The 20,334-nt window shown below is 30.9% G+C and overlaps 1 protein-coding gene across 2 annotated transcripts in view; it reads left to right on the forward strand.

Annotated features, from left to right (window-relative positions):
• Positions 1 to 20,334, forward strand: part of TMEM65 (transmembrane protein 65) — a 62,393-nt gene that overhangs the window by 34,248 nt on the left and 7,811 nt on the right. For both annotated transcript variants that reach the window (XM_076005045.1, XM_012788161.2), the window contains 4 exons: positions 11,078 to 11,122; positions 14,104 to 14,171; positions 19,302 to 19,356; positions 20,214 to 20,256. In XM_076005045.1, coding sequence (XP_075861160.1) covers positions 11,078 to 11,122; positions 14,104 to 14,171; positions 19,302 to 19,356; positions 20,214 to 20,256 — 211 coding nt within the window. The remainder of the gene's footprint in view (positions 1 to 11,077; positions 11,123 to 14,103; positions 14,172 to 19,301; positions 19,357 to 20,213; positions 20,257 to 20,334) is intronic.

A 20,334-nucleotide genomic window follows, 5' to 3' on the forward strand; every position in this document is an offset into this window, starting at 1 on the left:
CTTGAACCCATAAAGGTTCAGAGGGGTCCACCCAGCATCTTGGGAGGCAGTATTTATAGACAGAAAAAGGATATGACATACAGTAGTAGCCTTTTTGCCTATAGCTTGCTGTTTTCCTTATTTGGACATGTCCGAACAGTTTGTAGCCTACGATTGGTCAAGACTCAGCTACTTGTTACAAGAATATACTCTTAGTTAGGTTGTAGTTTGTTTACAAGTACCAAGTTGCAGTTCCCTATGTACAAAGGCAGCTCTAGGCCAAATTTAATTTAGTAGTAGAGTAACTTATGTAAAAAAGAAGTTCATCAGGCACAGTTTATCCTAAAGTGTTTTAGAAACTTGTTAATTGGACCAAGGTTTTTTTTTTTTTTAATAAAGTTGTTTTTAAAGGGAAATATAATAAAGATGAGATATACAGGTTAAAAATTATATTGAACTTCTTAGACTTATCCTACCTGTATTTTCTGTTGGAATCTTGTCAAATAAAAGAAGTTGGCAATTGGGATTTTAATATTTCATTCAAGGATTTTGTTTTAATGACATTTTGCCTATATTTGGAAAATATGTTTCACAGAGTATAACATTAAGAAAATAAAAATGCAACAAGATAGTAATTTGGCATACAATATCTAAGAAATAATTTGCAGAATTTAGAAAATCTTTTATTATATATCTGTCTGTCTGTCTCTTTCTTTTTGGTTCAATAATGCCATTTATTGGAATCTACCCCAGGGAACTTTCAACAGAACACAAATGATTTAGGTACAAGTTAATGTTACTTGAAAATATGAAAACATATATAATTTAAATATATAGTAATATGGAATTAAACTACTGTACATCATATGCTGAAAGAAAATTTCACCAATAAAATTATTTCCTAAAAATAATGATATGGGAAAATATTCACTATTTTTCACAATATCCAAAATATTCTGAAAAGGGCAGAATACAATTTTATATATATATATATATATATATATATATATATATATATATAAGATTGAAGGCTAACCTATCAAATGTTTCTAATAAATGATGGGTGATTTTAGTTTTCTTTTTTTGAATCTCATTAACTTTACACAATACATATGTAAAACCTTCATAATTGAAGATGAACCAAAGGAATTTAGTATTTTAAGTGTTATTTTATAATTTTTACTTCAAAATTTCTCTTAAGTTAATAAAAACCAAACTCAATATCCTCATCCTTTTCATATATCTGTGAATATATAAACATGTAATACTTATACATAAAGATGGCTTATTTAATGTAAGATGTTTGCAGTTCTAGTATAGCAGTCAGTTTTGACTGAAAAACAAAGTCAAAGGAGAAAGTTTTATTGAATTCTTAAAAGTAGATATTTTGTTCAAATTCATGAGTAATTGAGTGTACTCTATAGTTCTCAAATTCCCAGTATTTTAATTTCACTTACCCAAATTACTAGAAAAAGAGCTCGAATTCAATATTAGTGAATTTTGTTATAAAAGGTAAATATAGTGAGAGAAGATAGAAGATAAACAAATATTACTTCCTCTCTTCTCCAGTTAACATTGTTAAAGGTAGCTGTGTTATGCTTTAATATTATGTTTGTTTTTGGATAGTTTATTTCACTAACTTTGCTATGGACGCATACTTATATGAATTTTAGTAGTTTTTGCAAACAGCAAGGCACATGGTTTATCTCTTTAAATCAAGAAAACTGGGTTTTACCCTCAACTGTACTTCTTATCTTTTGTTGATCTTGGACTCCTTTCTTGGTTATTACTGCATCGTGTTTATAGATTCAGTAACTAAAACTAATTTGAGGGATAAAAGTAGTATTTGGAAATGTGATATATTAGATGTCATAAATAACAGAAGACAGATGCAGTATATGTTGTAATTCTGTAAAACTGATACAGCTAAGTGTTATATAAAACACATATAAGTGAGGTAAATGTTATTTCACCAATAAGAAAGCAATTTCGTAGAAATTAAGTGACCACAGGTCAAAGTCAGTTATAGCAAAGACCAGAACCTGTGTCTCTAACAACCAGACATGATTGTGTATGTGTGTTTGTGTGTGTACATATGTATGTTTAATGTGAGAATTTTTAAAATAACAGTTCTTTTCTGGGAGTGGGGAGAGCCTTGAGTCCTCTTGAGAAGGGAAATGATATCTCAGAATCTGGCAAGTTTTTCTGTGAAGTTCCATCTCCCTTGTCAGAAAGTAAACACTAAGCCTAGGGGTTATGGCATGATGTTTGCTGCTGCAAGAAGATTCTTGTTATAGGCTTAGTGATTTTTAGTTCAGTTTCGTATAGGTAAATTGTCCAGTGGAAAGTCAGTTAAAATCTGGAAAATTTCTTTAACTTTCATTTCTGTTGTTTGGTATTCTCAAAGAATACCAAAGCTGCTTCATCAAGCTGCTCTTAAACTGTATATCACAAATGATAATCCCAGATCTTTATATCCATGCTGGTGTGGTAGAACAGAAATCTGTAATCCTGTCCCATACCCCAAACTTCATTCATTCTTTCACTCCCATGACAAGTACTTAGTGTCAATTGTATTATAGTATTTCCTAATAAAATAATAAAATGAGTGGCCAAGCAAGACTTCAACTGCCTCCAAAATATATACAACTATTATGTATCCACACATACACACCCACACGCGCACGCACACACACACACACACACACACACACACAAATATGGATGAGTTGCTAAACTAAAAAATAAGTAAATAAATAACGGTTACTGAAACCTTAAAAAAAAATAAAGGCCACAACTACAGACATGCAGACATGAACTAGCACAAGACATTGTATGGCTAGGCTGCAGATGGTTCTGTTCCCAGAGATTCTGTTCTAAAACTTGCTTGTTGTATTTTCCTGGGAAGTATAATTTAAAAGAATTTTCTGGGCTGGGTGCAGTGGCTCAGGCCTGTAATCCTAGTACTCTGGAAGGCCGAGGTGGGAGGATCACTTGAGGTCAGGAGTTCAAGAACAGCCTGAGCAAGAGCAAGACTCCGTCTCTACTAAAAATAGAAAAATTAGCTGGGCATTGTGGTGCACACCTGTAGTCCCAGCTTCTTGGGAGGCTGAGGCAGGAGGATTGCTTGAGCCCAGGAGTTTGAGATTGCTGTGGGCTAGGCCGACACCATGGCACTCTTCGCCTAGTCAAGAAAGTGAGATGAGACTCTGTCTCAAAAAAAAAAAGTTTTCTGTTTTACCCTAACCTTTAATATAAATGGGTAAATTTCAGTATGCTTATAGCACTTATAAAAATATTTTAATATATGTCACACTTTATTTATGAAGTATTCTAAAATATATTTTGGTAAAACCTAGTAGGAATTTTCCAAGATTAACCCAAATGTGAGCTTTAAAATGGAAATATTTGTTCTTATATGGTTAGAGCTCATATGATCATTACAGTAATGTAGGCTCAGTTCTAAAATTATTGTTCCAAGTTTGTGTCTTTAGAAAAGCTTCTGTTTAATCTTACCAATCAAAAAATTTGTCTTATGTATACATACATCAAAGCATCACATTATACTTCATAAATATGTACAATTATGTGTCAATTAAAAGAAAAACTATTCTTGGTTACCTTTTAGTACAGAAAAAAGAAATCAGCTTATTAAAACCTACAATTGGCCAATTTCCTCTCCCACTAGATGCCACTTTCGGTTAAAAAGGGGGTTGAAGGGAGAAGGATCAGTAATTTATTTTAAAATGAACTTACAGAGCACGACCCAAAGGTACAGAAACATTTAGACCTGTGTCCTACAGCAAAACCTGGGAATCTCTGGCACCGTTGGAGATGATTTCTCTTCATCGGTTTTTCTCAGCGTTCTTAGCATTGTGCTTTGTATCTTTGTGCAGAACTGAGTTTGATCCAAAGGTGTCAAGTTTAGACCAGTAAAATAATCAACAAAACAAACACAGTAGAAGGACTGACAAAACCAATGTCCCAGCAACTCTTTCACTCAGATCTGAGTTTTCTTATATGGGCTGGGAAACTCTCTTTTTAAAATTTTAAATCTTGTCTTAAAAAGAGTTTAAATCTCTTTAATCTCTTTTTGAAAATATCTGCATTTTTTCTTACTTTTTTTTCTTCTTCTGTTTCTTATCTGTCATTGTCTTTCTAATATGATTTTTCCTTGTTTTAAAACAAACATTTATACTTATATAATAAAATATAGTAGGTGGGCTACATGCATTTTTATTCCTGAAACAGGAGGGGGAAAAGCCTTAATTTATATTCTCTTCCAAACTGCCTCTGATTTCTTTTCTTTTCTTTTTTTTTTTTTTTTTTTTTGCCGGGACAGAGTCTTGCTTTGTCACCAGGATAGAATGCAGTGGGGTCATCATAGCTCACTGCAACCTCACAGTCCTGGGCTCAAGGAATCCTTCCTTAGCCTCTCAAGCAGCTGGAACTACAGGTGCACACCACCATGCCTGGTTAATTTTTTCTGTTTTTGGTAGAGATTGGCTTTCGCTCTTGCTTGGGCTTGTCTCAAATTCCTGACCTCAAGTGATCCTCCCTTCAGCCTCCCAGAGTGCTAGGCTTATAGGTATGAGCCATCAGGCCCGGCCTGATTTCTTTTTTATGTGCTCTTCAGTTTTTATCTCCTAAATAAATCACAATTGAGCTTTAAAATGATTCTGATGCACAGCAGTAGTCCAAATCATCAAAGAAATATTCTTTCTTCAAAATTTAATATTACTTTACTTAGATAGTAACAGTACTTTCTTTACAAGCTAAGACAGTTTTCTGGTTGCTTTACGGTTTAGAAAACTAAGTGGAATACTTCATTCTTTGTATATTCTAAGAAATTAGAGTTTCCTTTAATAAAAAAAGTAAATTCACTTTAAATATTTTAAATTGTTTTCTCTAAAATTCTGTACTACAGAAGCAAAATGAAACATTGAAAAATCTTATATTTAAATATGCAAAGCATTTTTCTTGTTTTCAAGATTTGTAATGAATAGCATATTTACATTATAATAAATTGTGTTTAAATTCTCAAGAACAGATAGGAGAAAGATAGTCTTATTTCAAATAATTTTCATTTGATTTAATACAATATAAATTTAACAGTTTGTAGTAATTATCTTATTTATCCTCTAACAAAGACTTTAAAATGTAAAACCTAAGGGAAGGAATCCTATATGTAAATATTATCTCATTGATTCTTATAGATAATTTTACTACTCTATATATTTCTAAACATAGAATTAAAAGCAACTTTCCTTCAGTGAGAACTATCTAAGAAAGGGGTGTAAGGAAGTTTAGATGTTAGTTATTTTTGCTACTGTTATGAATAAACACATACGTTAGGAAAGGAGAACATTTATCATTGCATTAAGGATTTTTGTGCTGTGTTCATGAAGGACTTTGTTTTAGTATTATTCTGTCATAAAATGTGTTGGGAAGTATTTTATCATCTTTTGTTTTTTAGAAGACCTAGTAAGTTTGTGTGTGATTATTGATTTTTCTTTAAATGTTTTAATAGAGTTCATAGTGAAACTATCTGAGCTTGGAGGGGGGGATGTGTATGTGTGTGTACATATAAAGGTGTTTGATAACAAATTCAGTTTTATTAGAGCTATTCAGATGTTTTTGTGTAACCTTATGTCAGTTTTGGTAAATTGTATTTTTTAAGGAGTTTTTCCATTTCATCTAAGTTGAATTTGTCAGCATAATGTTATTCATAATATTTTCTTTCAGTATCTGTAGAATCTGTAGCAATGTCGCCTCCTATATTCCTAATATTAGCAATTAGTGTTTTCTCTCTCTTGATCAGCATAGCTAGGGGTTTATTAATTTTGTTGACCTATTTTCAAAGAACTAACTTTGCTGCTTTCCTTATTTTTGCTTTCTATTTCATTGATGTCAGCTCTTTCTTTATTTCCTTCTTTCTACTATTTATTTTATATTTACTTTACTCTTTGTTTAGCTTATAAAGATAAAATCATAGATCATTTATTTTAGACCTTTTTTATTTTTAATATAATTATTTCAAACTACAAATTTCCTTCCAAGTATTCATTTAACTGCATTCCACAAACTTTGATATATTGTATTTTTATTTTTATTCAGTTTGAATTTTTTTTTTTTTAGGACAGGATCTTGCTCTGTTGCCTGGGCTAGAGTGCAGTGGCATCATCATAGCTCACTGCAATGTTGAGCTCCTGGGCTCAAGCAATCCTCCTCCCTCAGCCTCCTTAAGGTAGCTGGGATTACAGGTGCATGCCATCATGCCCAGCTAATTTTTATTGTTTTGTAGAGACAGAGTCTTGCTATGTTGCCCAGGCTGGTCTCAAACTCTACTCCTCAAGCAATACTCCTTGTCTAGGCTTCCCAAAGTGCTGAGATTACAGGTGTGAGCCATTGTTCCTGGCCTAGTTTGACATATTTTCTAACTTCCCGATTGATTTCTTCTTTGGCCCATGTATTTAGAAGATGTTACATAATTCCCAAATTTGTTTTCTCTAGATATCTTATTGTTACTGATTCCATTTTAGTCAGAAAACATATTCTTTATGATTTTAATCATAAATTTATTAATACATGTTTTATAAATTAGCATATATTCTATCTTGATGTGAATGTACCACCTGCACTTTGGGTATAAAGAACAATCAGATCAACTTGGTTGGTGCGTACAGATAATCTGTATCTTGCTAATATTTTTGCCTAGTTTTATGTCAATTACTGAGGGAGAGGCTTTTATATCTCCAAGTATAATTGTAGAAGTGTTTATTTTGCTCTTTAATTCTGTCAGGTTTCATATCATACATTTTGAAGCTCTGTTATTAGACATAAACAAATGGTGGTTATGCCTCTTAATGCATTGACCCTTTTATCATTTTGCCATGTCCCTCTTTATTTCTGGTAATACTCTTTTTGCTTAAGTCTACTTTATCTGATATTAGTATAGCCACCCCAGCCTTTATAAGCTTACACTTTGTATAGTATACGTAGATAGTTTTTTTAACCATTCATTTACTTTCAACCTATTGAAAAGTGTAATTTTATGGATATCATATAGTTGTATCCTGCTTTTTCATTCATTTGAATAATCTCTGCCTTTTAATTGGAGTTTTCAGTACATTAACATTGAATAAAGCCATCGATATGGTTGGATGTAAATTTAATATTTTACTATTTGGTTTCTGTTCGACTTTCTTGTTTCTCTGTTCTCCTTTCCTTCATTCTTTAAGCTTAATTAACTATTTTTTAGAATTCTTCTTCAAGTCATTTGTTAGGTTTTTGACTATATTCTCTTTGCATTTCATCTGTATATGTGCTTGTTACATATACAGTACATATAAGTTACATCTTAACTTACTTGAAATTCATTTTGCCTTCATTCTTGAAGGATAATTTTTTCTGGATATAGAATACTGGATCAAAACCTCTTTTTTCTTTCTCTGTATTCACATATTTGTTTTTTTGTTTTTTTTTTGCATTTAACGTGCCCTTTCTTACTGCTTTTAAGACCTTTTTCTTTATGATTAATTTTCTTTATATTTATCTGAAGTTCAGAAATCTACTGAACTTCCTGAATATCTTGAAATATTTGTCTTCCATCAAATTAGAAAAATTTTTAGCCACTATTTATTGAAAATTTTTTTGTTCCTATTTTCTCTCCTTGCCTTTTATAACTCCAATTTTATATATATTAGACCTATTGATATTTAACTACAGTCTATTATTTTTCAATTCTTTTATTCTCTATTGTTCAGACTGAGTAATTTTTATTGCTCTGTTATGTTCACTCTTTCTTCTGTTACCCTCATTCTGCTTTTAATCCTGTCCAGTTAATTTTATAATTTCAGATAATATATTTTTTAGTTCTAGAACTTCTTAATGGTCCTTTTTAATATTTGCTGGTTCTCTTCTGAGATTTCCTGTCTTGTCATTCATTTAAGCATATTTTCATTTATACTTTGAATATAATTTTAATTGCTCCTTTAAAATTTTTGTCTGCTAATTCTAACATTTGAAGTTACTATGGGATTAGTGTCTGTCTCTTGTCTTTTTCTTGAAAATGGGTCACATTTTCCTTTTTGCTTATGAAGTAGTTTTGGAATTTATCCTAGGTATGTTGTTGAGGCTCTGGATTTTGTTTTATTCTTTTGAAAAGTGTTGATTTTTGTTTGTCTGTTTTAACAGGCAATTAATGGTTGGGCTGAAACTACTAACTCTCTCTCTTGGGGTGCCCTCAAATATTCATTTATTTTACACGTAGCTGGTATTTTTGGAGTTTGTTCTGCACGTGTGTGGTTCACGAGTCAGCTACAGATTTGAATGGAATATATACACATTATTTAGAGCTACTCCTTTATGACTTTATCCTTTCCAGGGTTCTTTTTTCACTTTCTAATTGCTTTGATTACCTGGCATCCTGTCCTCTGGTTCTTCAGACAGAATGAAGAGTTCTTATCAGAGGTTTAGTTGCTTTTTATGTTATAATTGGGGCCTTCCTTCAGGCTAAAAACTGCAACAAACAGATAAACTTACTTACTGAGTACCATTTCTTCTTCTAAATGTTGATTCCCTTCCAGAATCAACCTGCTTTTTGTCATTTTCCAGTGCTTTCAGGTATTTATTTATTATATCTTTGTTTGTAGTTCTAAGCAGAAGAATTGGTCTGATAAAAGATTACTCAGCCATTATTGGAAATACTGTGGCAAATATGGTGTGTAAAGTATAATCTTAATGGTTATCTCATTATTTCAAAGTATCCAGGAAAGGAAGAAAGTATGTGTGTGTGCGCACACACACACACACACAGAGAGTAATGTAAAGAACTGGTGTTTTTTTTTTTTTTTAACTTCATAGTCTAATTAATAAAACATTAGAGCAGAACACATTTCTAATATAAGTATAGGTAGTGTATAATGTGTCAAAAGGAATTTATTAAAGTCAAGCTATATATGTGGGGAAATAAAGCTTCTGGGGCTTATTGTGACTGTTTCCAGGGATGTTATATTAGCAGCAATTGCATTTTAAAACCTGTATAGATTGCTGAAACCTTGGACTTAGTTTCAAGTTCTATTGTAAATTGTGCAGTTAATTTTTTTACTTCTAATGTGTTTTGTTTTAATTCAGTTAATATAATAAAAAATAATTTGTGATTTAAAACATTTTGATGGACACTCTCCAATAAAATTTCCACTTTCTAGGAAATATTCATTTCATGATTCCTCTTATGACTCTTTAGGTTCTTTGTGAAGCAGGAGGCAGAATCTGTGCTTTGATTTTACTTTAATGTCTGTGCCAGTGGTTTTCCTCCCTGCTCTACCTCGTTTATTTTGTATTTTTTTCTCTTAACATTATTTCATTGCCTTACACTTTTAATCTTTATGTGCAGTAGGAAAGAAAGATTAGGAATATTGATTACATTATTTGATTTTTTTCTTTCTCTTTATTACTACACATTTCCCATTTGCCTAGCCCTTATCCTTTCTTCTTAGGCATTGTGGAATATTTTTAATATTTTTCTCAATGTGCTGGGAATTTGAAGAAGTAAAAGCAAGGACTTTGTATACTCTCATTCTATTGGGAAGGTCCTGCTTGTTGAATTTTTAGGTATTTCAAGATGTTCCAGTCAACTGACAAGGACTTCTCACAATGTCAGAACTGTAGTGATGATGAGAGTAATGCAACTAACAAATAGTTCTGGTATGTAACCACTTTTGCATGTTTACTTCACCAGAAAATTCTCTGGAGTATAGCAGCATCCTGTATTCCTAATTAGAAATTTAGAAAACCATTTGCATGCTTTCAAAGTAGATTTTGAGTTAATGGTGCTAATCAAAGAATGGAGAACATTTTAATCAGTTGTAAAATTCTACAAAGATTAGTATATCTTTATTTCTTAACTCCTCTAAAAAAAGGAAAAACAAAACAAATCTGCATTCTTAGAACTTTCTGAACACCATGATAGTTTATTAAACTCTAGGTTTTAGTATATATATTTCTTATTGTAAAGCCATTATGGTACTATGTGCTTTTTAAGTAAAATGCCAGTCACAAATATGGACCATATATTCCTTTTTTATGTAGATTATCAATGAAGATTTGTTTGCTTTCATACTAAATTCTTTAGTTCTTGTGTTGTCATAAATTATAAATAAATATTTTAGAAGATGTATATTCAGTTTGTAATGTGTTTCCTTGGACAATCTGTTTGTACTAAATCTTTATAGTGATCTATTATATGGGTTCTTCTCTATATGTCATCAATTAATTCTGTTGGATTGGTTGATGATAAAGAAGGTAGAATTCTTTACCTCTTCACCGTAGTTTACTCTTGTACTTATACTAATGATGAGATGGTTATTTTTATGAGATTAGATAGGTTGCTTCCTGTAATAGTTACTAATTTTTAGACATAATGGTGACATTTAAAGATACTCTGCTTTGTACTTCAAAAGTTTGTATGTTTATAACACATATTATAAATAGTATATTGTTACTTGTGATTTTGAATAATACCCTACTTTTTTGTTATTGTTTTATTGTGTACAATATTATCCAGGAGTATAGATTTCAAAAAATTTTCAGTATATTATCAATGGACATTAAGGAGCAGAACACAATCCAGTGAAGTAACTGTAATTAATAGCTGCTTTAAAAATATTTTTTCCTCTTTTTAAAGGATATTTAGGTCTATTTGAATATACTATTTTTCCACTATCAATGATGTTTGTGTACATATATTTCTTGAGTCATCTAGGGTTGCCATCTTAAATAAGATATCTGTATTTCTGAAGTGTCCTTTACTGTAATTAATGCAAACAGGCTTATATAGATGTAAGAGCTTTAAAAAAAAATGAAAAACAAATGATTTACTCCGGGCTACAGAGTCCATGGTAGGCTTGTAATTAAGCTCAGTTTTGTTTACTTGCCTTGTGATTTAATCCATACCAATTAATATATTCTATATGGATAACTGGTCCATTAACCTAAAGAGAATTCTCCCACTTTGTAAATCTGCTGGTATTTTCTTCATTGCAAAATCTTGCTATAGTAACTAATTCTTGCCCCACACCCTTTTTTCCCCCTTTAGAAAAATTGGAAGCTCTACCACCTACCCAAGGACAGCTGAGATATGGTAATGGTTTTACAATTGTTAAATATATGTGTATTTGTCTTTTAGATTTGAAATAACTGTGTCATTAATTGATAGCACAGAAGAGTCAACAATTAAATCTTTCCAGATAGAGTGGATTATCCTATTCATTATGTTGAAGCACAAAGTTTAATGAACTTGGCTTAATATATAACACAAAATTATAGAATATCTAATATTGTTAAAATATTACCATTTAGAAATAGAATTATACTTATGATAGAAGTTTTCTTAATTCCCAGGGGACAGGATGTATTGGTTTGAATTTAAGTTTGATAATTGCAGAATTAGAATTTCTAGGCTTAAGATTAGGTTGAACTGTTCTCTGGTGGAGAAAATACTTCCAGCTGGCTGTTTGTAAGAATGAAAAAAGTAAAGTTCGTTTAAAACCACCAGGAAGAAGAACCTTATACTGTGCTACTGGTGCCTTTTCTTTTCTCTATTATGATGGTAATAAATATTCAAGGCTAACACTGGTAAGACAATTTGGGATCTTATTATAAAGACAATGGAAGAAAGGAATTACTTAACAGTGTAGTGAATTTGATTAGATTGGAAATTAAAGGTAAATATTAAATGATATTTGCTGACAGCTGTTGAGTTATAAAATAGTGTTTTCCAAAGGAAATTGAAGAAATTACAAATTAGCAGGAGATCATTACATACTGGAAGGCAAATTTATACAATTTAAAAAAACTATTTAGTATCCAGTTCTTTTTTCTTTCATAAGTAGAATGTAATTTATATTAGAAATTAGTAACTTTCCTCATAGAAAAACAATTTAAGAATTCTTTAAAACTCCTTTTCCCAAGTAATCTTTCCTGATTCTCCCAGTTTAGATTCTTACAGTCTATATCTATAACACTATATGATACTATTGTCATGTTTTGTAAGTCATATTGAAATTAACTATTTATAAGGCTGTGTTATCATACCTAACACTCCTTGAGGGCTGGGAACCAAGTTTATCTTTGTATCTTATGTGCCCATTGGAGTGCCCAGTACATATTTACTTTAACTTTTTGAAAAATTATTGTTTTCCTTAAGATTTAAAATAAATATTTATTTATAGGACACATTTATTTAGGTATAAACATTAAAAACATAGTATATCTTATTGTCCAAAGTGATTATTGTAGCAGTATGCCATTTTTACTAACCAAGTTTTTACTAGGATAGCTATTAGTGTAGTCTTAATTTTATGGCCCAGACACCTAATTTTAAGATATTTGTAACTGGCCAATTTTAGAGATGCCATCAAATAAACTCCCAAATAGTAAGTGATTCCAACTGGTTTCGTCATTACTTTGCCATCCTTTCTCTTCAATGTTTCATTTAGTGAATTTTTAAAATTTCATTATACTCTTTTAACCTATTAAATTTTTATTATGTATAGGTTTTAGAATCTGCTTCTTATAAAATTTTGAATGTTCAGTGAGGCAATAAGTCAGAGAACTAAGGATAGACTCTTTAAATGAAAAATCCCGTTTCATTAATGTGCTATTTGATTTTTATCATCTTTAGTAGCTTTTAAGATAATATTCTTTGTAATTAAAGATGTTGCCCTTGGACATTCTTACCTAATAACAAGAAGGAATCTGAGATGACCTATTATATATACATTATGTACTGTTTTATGTAATATTGTATAGCTGTAATAATATTACATATAATAGTATATATTGTATTATACATACTATTAATATTTTCCCATGATCTTAGTCTTTGATAGTGGTTGTGGGTAAAAGTGCTTTTTTTTTTAATTGTTTATTAGCCTTCCCTGATAGTAATATCAATATAGTAATATCAATATAGTAATATCTCAATATAGTAATATCAATCTTTCATAACTTCTGGATTATATTAATTATGCTTTAATGGACTTAACTGCATTAAAAGAAAAAAGTCTCTAAAATCAATGCACACATATAATAACCAATTGGTTTTAAGGAACTATTTTTGGATGTAGTCTAAAACTCAGGATTTTAATGTTTGTTGAAAAAAGTCCTCAGTTGAACTGATGTTGACTATAACTTGGCAATTTGATAGATTAATTAGAATAAAGTCTTTTACCTGTTCCCAGCTTTTAATCTGTTTCACAGTCTGCCTTCAATTCTCTCAATCGGGAATTCTCTTCCTTTCCAGGTTAGTGGTCCTCAACTTAATTATTATTTATTGAGCATCTACTATGCCCTAGGCATTCTCCTGAAGATGTAAATATGAAAAAAATAAAGCTAAATGTATAAAAATATATAGGTATTAGTTCTTCCTAGTTACACTTCTAATAGATCATTCAGATTATGTACCAGCTAGATGAGATAAGGTGTGCCTTTGGTAGGAAGGGATGAAGTTAGAGTTCAATTTAAATCAAATATGATCATTTATAGTTTGCAGTAGCATTTAGGGATATTGATGAATTGTGAGGGGGGAAAAGGCTGCATATAGATGTCTAATATAGACGAGTTAATCACCTTTTTCTAACATTTCCTTAAAAAATAGATTAGTAAATAAAAGCAACCAAATAACTTCCCTGAAATTTGATTTAGTGCATTTTTCATTATTTTTAATACAGAGATTAATTTTATGATCTCAGTCTCTAGGCATAAGATTGATGTCAGTAGCAATTAATCAGGTAAAATATGGTACTCCTATATGTTTACTAATTTGTTCTGCTGTTAACTATATATATATTTGTGTGTGTGTTGCCAGTAAGAAAACAGAAAAGCCTAACACAATTATTTTTTTAAATGTTATGTATTTTTAAAATTTGTTTTGTTTTTCCCAGTATAGCTTCTGCCAGTTAAACTTATAACAGTAGTAAGATTTGTTGGCTCTGGGAAATGAAATGCAAATTTTAAAGTTTATCAAGTCTATTTAGGAGATTTTGATTATATGGTCTATTTTTGTCATTCTAAAGTTATGGAAATCTTAAAATATATTTTCCTGTTTTTGATGTTTTTCAGTATTCATCCACAATGCGATACCTTTCATAGGGTTTGGCTTTTTGGATAATGCAATTATGATTGTTGCAGTAAGTTCTTTTTCTCACTGCTTCTATTTTGAGTTAATGAAGAAATTAATGTGGTCCACATTTTCCTAATAATTTGCATATTATAACTATAAAGTTTTGATTAACATAATGAACAAAGCTATTTTTATTATATTTCAAGTTAATCATTAATAGATTATAGCTCAATTTTAAGGCATTGTATATATTAATCACTAACATTTTTGGTAAAACATTTAGGTAGTCTTGGTAAAAGCATTTAGAACAAACATTTAGGATCCATATTATGCTGTTCTAGTTTCAACATTCTTATTAAAGAAAAAATATGTAAAATTTTCTGATATTCTTTAATTGTCTTGGCAATTATCATATATAGGTTATTTGATTAGTTCTTTTTTCCATTTTCCCATGTAAAAATGTTTCAAAGGGTATTTCGATATAGTCTAAGCTTCAGTCTAGACATTTAACCAAAAAATGTCTTAGATTTCAATTCAGAACACTGAGTTTATTCCCCTTTGTTCCATTGTGGTGTTAGGGAAAGAAAAAGTTCCCCTTTTCTGTGGTCATTTTAATGGAAGGGTGCTCCATAAAAGTGTTGTTTAATCTTAGGGATGGCTGATTTACTTGTCTTACTATTATATAACATCTTTTGTTAATCGATACCAATATTGGATCCATATTCTAAGGTCTGATAGATCCGTGATTAAATTGTAATTCTTCTAAAGCTGCCCAGTGTTCTACCCACTTGCAAGAACACATCAGGTTTTAACTACAGCTTATAAATTTATAAGAATTGGGTTTTTGTTACAATTAGATTACATTTACACTAACTATTGAAATAATCTGGCCAACTCAGATTTTAGTAGTTCCAAAAAAGGCAGTGTGGTTCTAAACAGTTGAATAAGTTTCTCACTTTCACAGATATATAAATCAGACAGTTTCTAATATGCATATTAGAAAAATGCCATAATCAGTTAAAAACTATCCACTTCTCTCTTATTTTGTCCAAGTAAAATGAGTTGATCATAGTCCAGTTAAGAAGGCAATTATTGGCTGGGTGCGGTGGCTCACACCTGTCATCCTAGCACTCTGGGAGACCAAGATGGGTAGATTGTTTGAGCTCAGTAGTTTGAGACCACCCTGAGCAAGAGCAAGACCCTGTCTCTACTAAAAATAGAAAGAAATTAGCTAAACAACTAAAAATATATGGAAAAAATTAGCCGGGCATGGTGGCACATGCCTGTAGTCCCAGCTACTCGGGAGGCTGAGGCAAGAGGATTGCTTGAGCCCAGGAGTTTGAGGTTGCTGTGAGCTAGGCTGATGCCACGCACTCTAGCCCAGGCAACAGAGTGAGACTCTGTCTCAAAAAAAAGGCAATTATCAACTTTTAATGCATATTTTTAGAGTGCTTGGTGTGAAGTTATTCTTTTCAGATATTAGTAAGTGGATTGAAGGGCTGTTATTTTCTGGGAGGAAAAAAATGTATCAAATACTTAGGACACCAATTTATGAGTTCTCAGGTGGGGATCTTTAAACTCCTTTGAGAAAATTGCAATGCTTCATAACTAGAAACTTATTTTGAGTTAAGACTCAGAATTTGTTGTCAGCTTCACTGACTCTGATATTTTTTAAAAATTCTATAAATGGTAACTGTAGTATAGGAGTCTGCTCAAAAAAAGCCCTGAATGATCTTAGGATTTTTGAATGTGTGAAAAATATATATGGGAGAATCAAGCTTTTTTGTTTTTGTTTTGTTTTTAGTGTTTTAGAGATCATATGTACTACAAATCAACAAATAGAAGATTTGGTTTCAAAGTAGGGATAAAAATGTCATTTACATTGTATAGGTTATAAAATTTACTTAAGGAATATCTAAAATCGGTTCATTCAAGAATGGTTTTGTTTGCTGTATAGTCTAGCTATATGTCTGAATTGACAAGTATCAGATATCCAGAAAGTCTGGTCGTTTTCCTGGTTGAGGAAATGTGCAGGGTTCACACAGCAGGGAAGATACTCTGCTATGTGAACAGTCACAGAAGATGCTGTAGCATGCACACACGCAACTGGAAGGTGATAAGCACCATTGGAGAAATCTTTAGCGGAGTAGTCTGGAAAGACCAGATTTCTAAAGGTTGGTACAAATTAAATGAGTGGCCCTAAAATATAACTTCAGAATGCTAGTTTTGGCTGATTATGGTATTTTAATAAAATTGTCCAATTTGTATATCTGTGAGTGTAAAAAACTTATTCAGCTATTTAGAACCACACTGTCTTTTCTGAAACTACTAAAATCTGAGTTGGCTAGATTATTTAAATAGTTAATGTAAATCAGATCTAATGGTAATGAAAACCCCATTATGATGAATTTCTAAGATATGATTAAGACTTGATGTATTCTTGAATAGATTTTCTGAATTAAAGCTTCTCTGTGAGAAATGTTTCTTCCAATTTTACACAATTTCTCTCAACATGTTAGATTCTCTTTATTAACAGCACCTACCTATACTACTATCTTAATAACCATTTGTTTTCACTTCAGTAGGGCAGACCTTAGATATTCAAATGCTGAAACATTATGCTTTGCTACAGAGAAGTGTTTAGATGATATATTTTGCAAAAAAGGAGTATACAGAGATTTTGAAGAGAGATCAGAGTAGAGAAACTAGATAGCTTCTTAGATCCTTCAAAAGACCTTCACAGTATGATCTTTTCAGTTCTTTGAAGTAAATACCTAAAGTAACATATCTGTGTTTAAATACAGCTATCAAACCAAACACCCACATTCTAGATTCAAATTTTTGTGGTATTGTCCACTATTTTGTGTTACCCAGGTCTGTGCCTCATTATTAGTATAACTGAGTGTGCACTGTTTTTCTGGGCCTGAGATGGTTAACTCCATCTTAGCAGTTAGTAATACTTTTTCTTAATGATACTTGTTATTCTGTTTATATTGAAATCCTGTTTCAGGGACTTATCACCAGTTTTTATTTATATAAAACTGAAATAAATGTTCAAACCACTTACTTCAATACCTGATAAAGAGTAACAAGTATGGCAAAAATATTTTCCTGTGATAAATGCACACTAATTCAGAGACAGTGAAATTTTCCAGTGAAAGTTTGTAATAGACTGCTGAGACTAAACCACATATATAACTGTAGAATCTATGGGAAGGGAAATAAGTGGCTATTATTTTAAAAATGATTTTCACCTTTTAATTTTTTTAAAATACCGATTGTCTCTTCACGTTGTGGGGCAGTTATGACTGTTTTCAGACAGTAAGTTAAGGAGATAATTGATTTTTCTTTTCTCTTATTCCATAGACATTTGGTGTTTTCCTTCTTCCTGTTAGGTGTACTCTCCTGGCTACTACCCTAATTGTAGTCATAAAAACAAATTCCTGTGTAATTGCTTATAGTAGATTTGACCTTTATGTTGGCTGCTATTCATAGTAAGCCTTTGGTTTAATAATTTTTTATTATATTTTTATATTATTGGCTTGCTTTTTATAACATATTTTAGTGTTTGGGATTACTTTTCTTACAATTTAATTAGGATAGAATTTATTAGAATTCGAGAGTAGATTAATTGTGTCAAGATGATGAACCTGGTATAACTTCAAGACAACTAGTATTAGATTTATTTATAACTTCTACCTTGCCTGTTAACACAAAATTTGATGTAACTATGGGACACCATAAATAAATGGATAGTCCATTGTCCTCAAACCATTTTTGACCCAATATGGTGCTTTTTATGCTGTTATAAATTTAACTAAATGATTAAGCACTTAAATACTTTTTAAGTATGTGTATTGCAAAGAGATTCTTCTTGCGTCATTGCCAATGATTTGTTGCTGTGAAAGACGCTGTATTTATTTATTATATTAATAGGCTGTAGCTATCAGGTACTTCTCTTCTATATTGGTGCTCCAGGTTTATTTTGCATTCATATATAAAGATACACATCTTCGTTTTTTTTCTCTGTGCTTGTTTTTTCCTCTTCTTTCTCTCTTTTTGTTCTTCTAAAATCTATTTTTGGGATACATTTACAACCTTGTTTTTAATTTTTGTACATCAGAACAAAAGACTTTTGGACTTTTGTGCATCAGGCTCTTTGGTCCAAATCCAGCAAGAATTATATCTTAAAGGGATGGAACCAAAAGTCCTCAGGGAAAGAAAATTGAGGAAACCTTAACCTAGGTTCTTTTCAGTTTTGTAAATAATTGATGAATAATGCAATATTTCTACATAACAGGTTATTCTTTTTTCCCCCACAAGTATCATTGAGATTTGAAGATTTTTTTAGAAATTTTTAAGCATCAGTATTCAAGCGAGCTCTTGAAAATGAAATACACTTATGACAGCATTGCTCAGGAATTAGAACTGAATTAACAATAGATCCTAGGATTTCTTCTTTATTCTATGTAGTAACCCATTAAAATAGTTTAATCTTCACTTCAGTTCCTTATCTTTAAAGTGGAAGTAAAAATGTGAACCCCTTTTCTTCAGAGGAATGATGATATAGATGTAGAAATCTTAAACTCTCTCAATAAACAAATTCAGTGGAAATATAGTGGAGCCTCATTTTTTATTATAGATCTATCATACTAAATGCTTTTGCTGCTTATGAATGAATCATACAGTTTCACTACTTATTTAATGGCCAAAGAACTAGGTGTTATATGGATAATTTGACAAACCTGTTTCCCTAGAAATTGGTTTAGTCTGTCTTTTTAATCTTATTAGAGTAAATAACAATAATATACGTAAATCATTCAGAATTTTAAAATTGTATGAGTTAATCTTTGTGTTCAGAGAGCTTTATGCATCTTTCTCTGTGGTAGAAAAGTAGAAATTCTAGAATCTTGATGAATTGCATTTCTATATGTATTGGTATTTTTATTTTTATAAAAGCCTAATTTTAATAAATAAAATGTTATTGATATTATTTCTGTATGAATGCATATATTTAGTAATGAAGTGAATTGACTATATTATATTAACATATACATATTTCTGCATATTTAATGTATGCAACTTTGTAGCACTAACATGTTGATTTAACTTTTATCTGTTCTTAATGCTTTGCTATTTTTCTATAATCACTTCAGCTTTAATTTTTAAGATTAATTTCTTTATAATCATTTTTTAGGGAACCCATATTGAGATGTCTATTGGAATTATTTTGGGGATTTCAACTATGGCAGGTATTTAATAATAGTAAATGTTATTATTCCATTGTCTGTATATTTATAAAACATTTCGGTAGGTTAGGTTTAGAAGAGAATAAATTATTTGAATGAGTTTATTCACTGAATTGTCTATAAATTTAATCTCCTTAATCCTATTCTTCTGATTCTTAGTTTAGTGCATGTAGCACTTTCTTTTTCTGAGAAATTTTAGGTGCTCTATGCTATGTAATGAATAACAAAAATCTGCTATATTGACTATACCAAAACAGATTTTCTGGTAATTCATTGTTATCCTCAAAAATTTCTACTCCTTGTCTCTATTAAATTAATTTCCCAGTTAGGTAGAAAAAAGTCAGAGAAGGAAATACGAGACTAAAAAGCTATCTTTCTCTCCACCATTTACCACTCTGTCTTCATCAAGGTGAAATTTGGGGATTGTTCTTTGTTGTGTTTATTGTATACAAAGCATGAGGTAGATGGGTTAATGAAATAAATATTTCTTCTTGATTTTCTTAAATTTCAGAGCATATGGCTCTACTCATTAACTTCTAAGTATGCTTAAATATTATATGAAAGATACAACTACAAAATATCGTATAAGTGTTTTAATATTGAAAACAAAATGGAAATTGGCTGCCATAACTGAAAAAAACTCACTACTTCATGGTGGTAGAATATTACAATTTCAGAACTGTGTTCTATTTTGAAATCTTGAAATTAAGAGTTATCCAGTGAGTTATTTTGGATATAGTTGTTATAGTTTGCAAAATGTGAGTACGCTTCCAGTACGCTTCATTGATTACATAGTGATGTATTAAAATGATTTTTCTGACTTATGTAACAATCCGTGTGCCTATTTTTCAAATTTTTAGCTGCCGCCTTGGGAAACCTTGTGTCAGATTTAGCTGGACTTGGGTAGGTTCATTTATCCACTTACTCTCTTTCTTTTCTCCATTTTCCTTTAATTGGGAAACATAAAAAAAGAGACACTTA

The sequence above is a fragment of the Microcebus murinus genome, chromosome 7 (genome assembly GCF_040939455.1).
Source record: "Microcebus murinus isolate Inina chromosome 7, M.murinus_Inina_mat1.0, whole genome shotgun sequence".
Taxonomy (NCBI): domain Eukaryota; kingdom Metazoa; phylum Chordata; class Mammalia; order Primates; family Cheirogaleidae; genus Microcebus; species Microcebus murinus.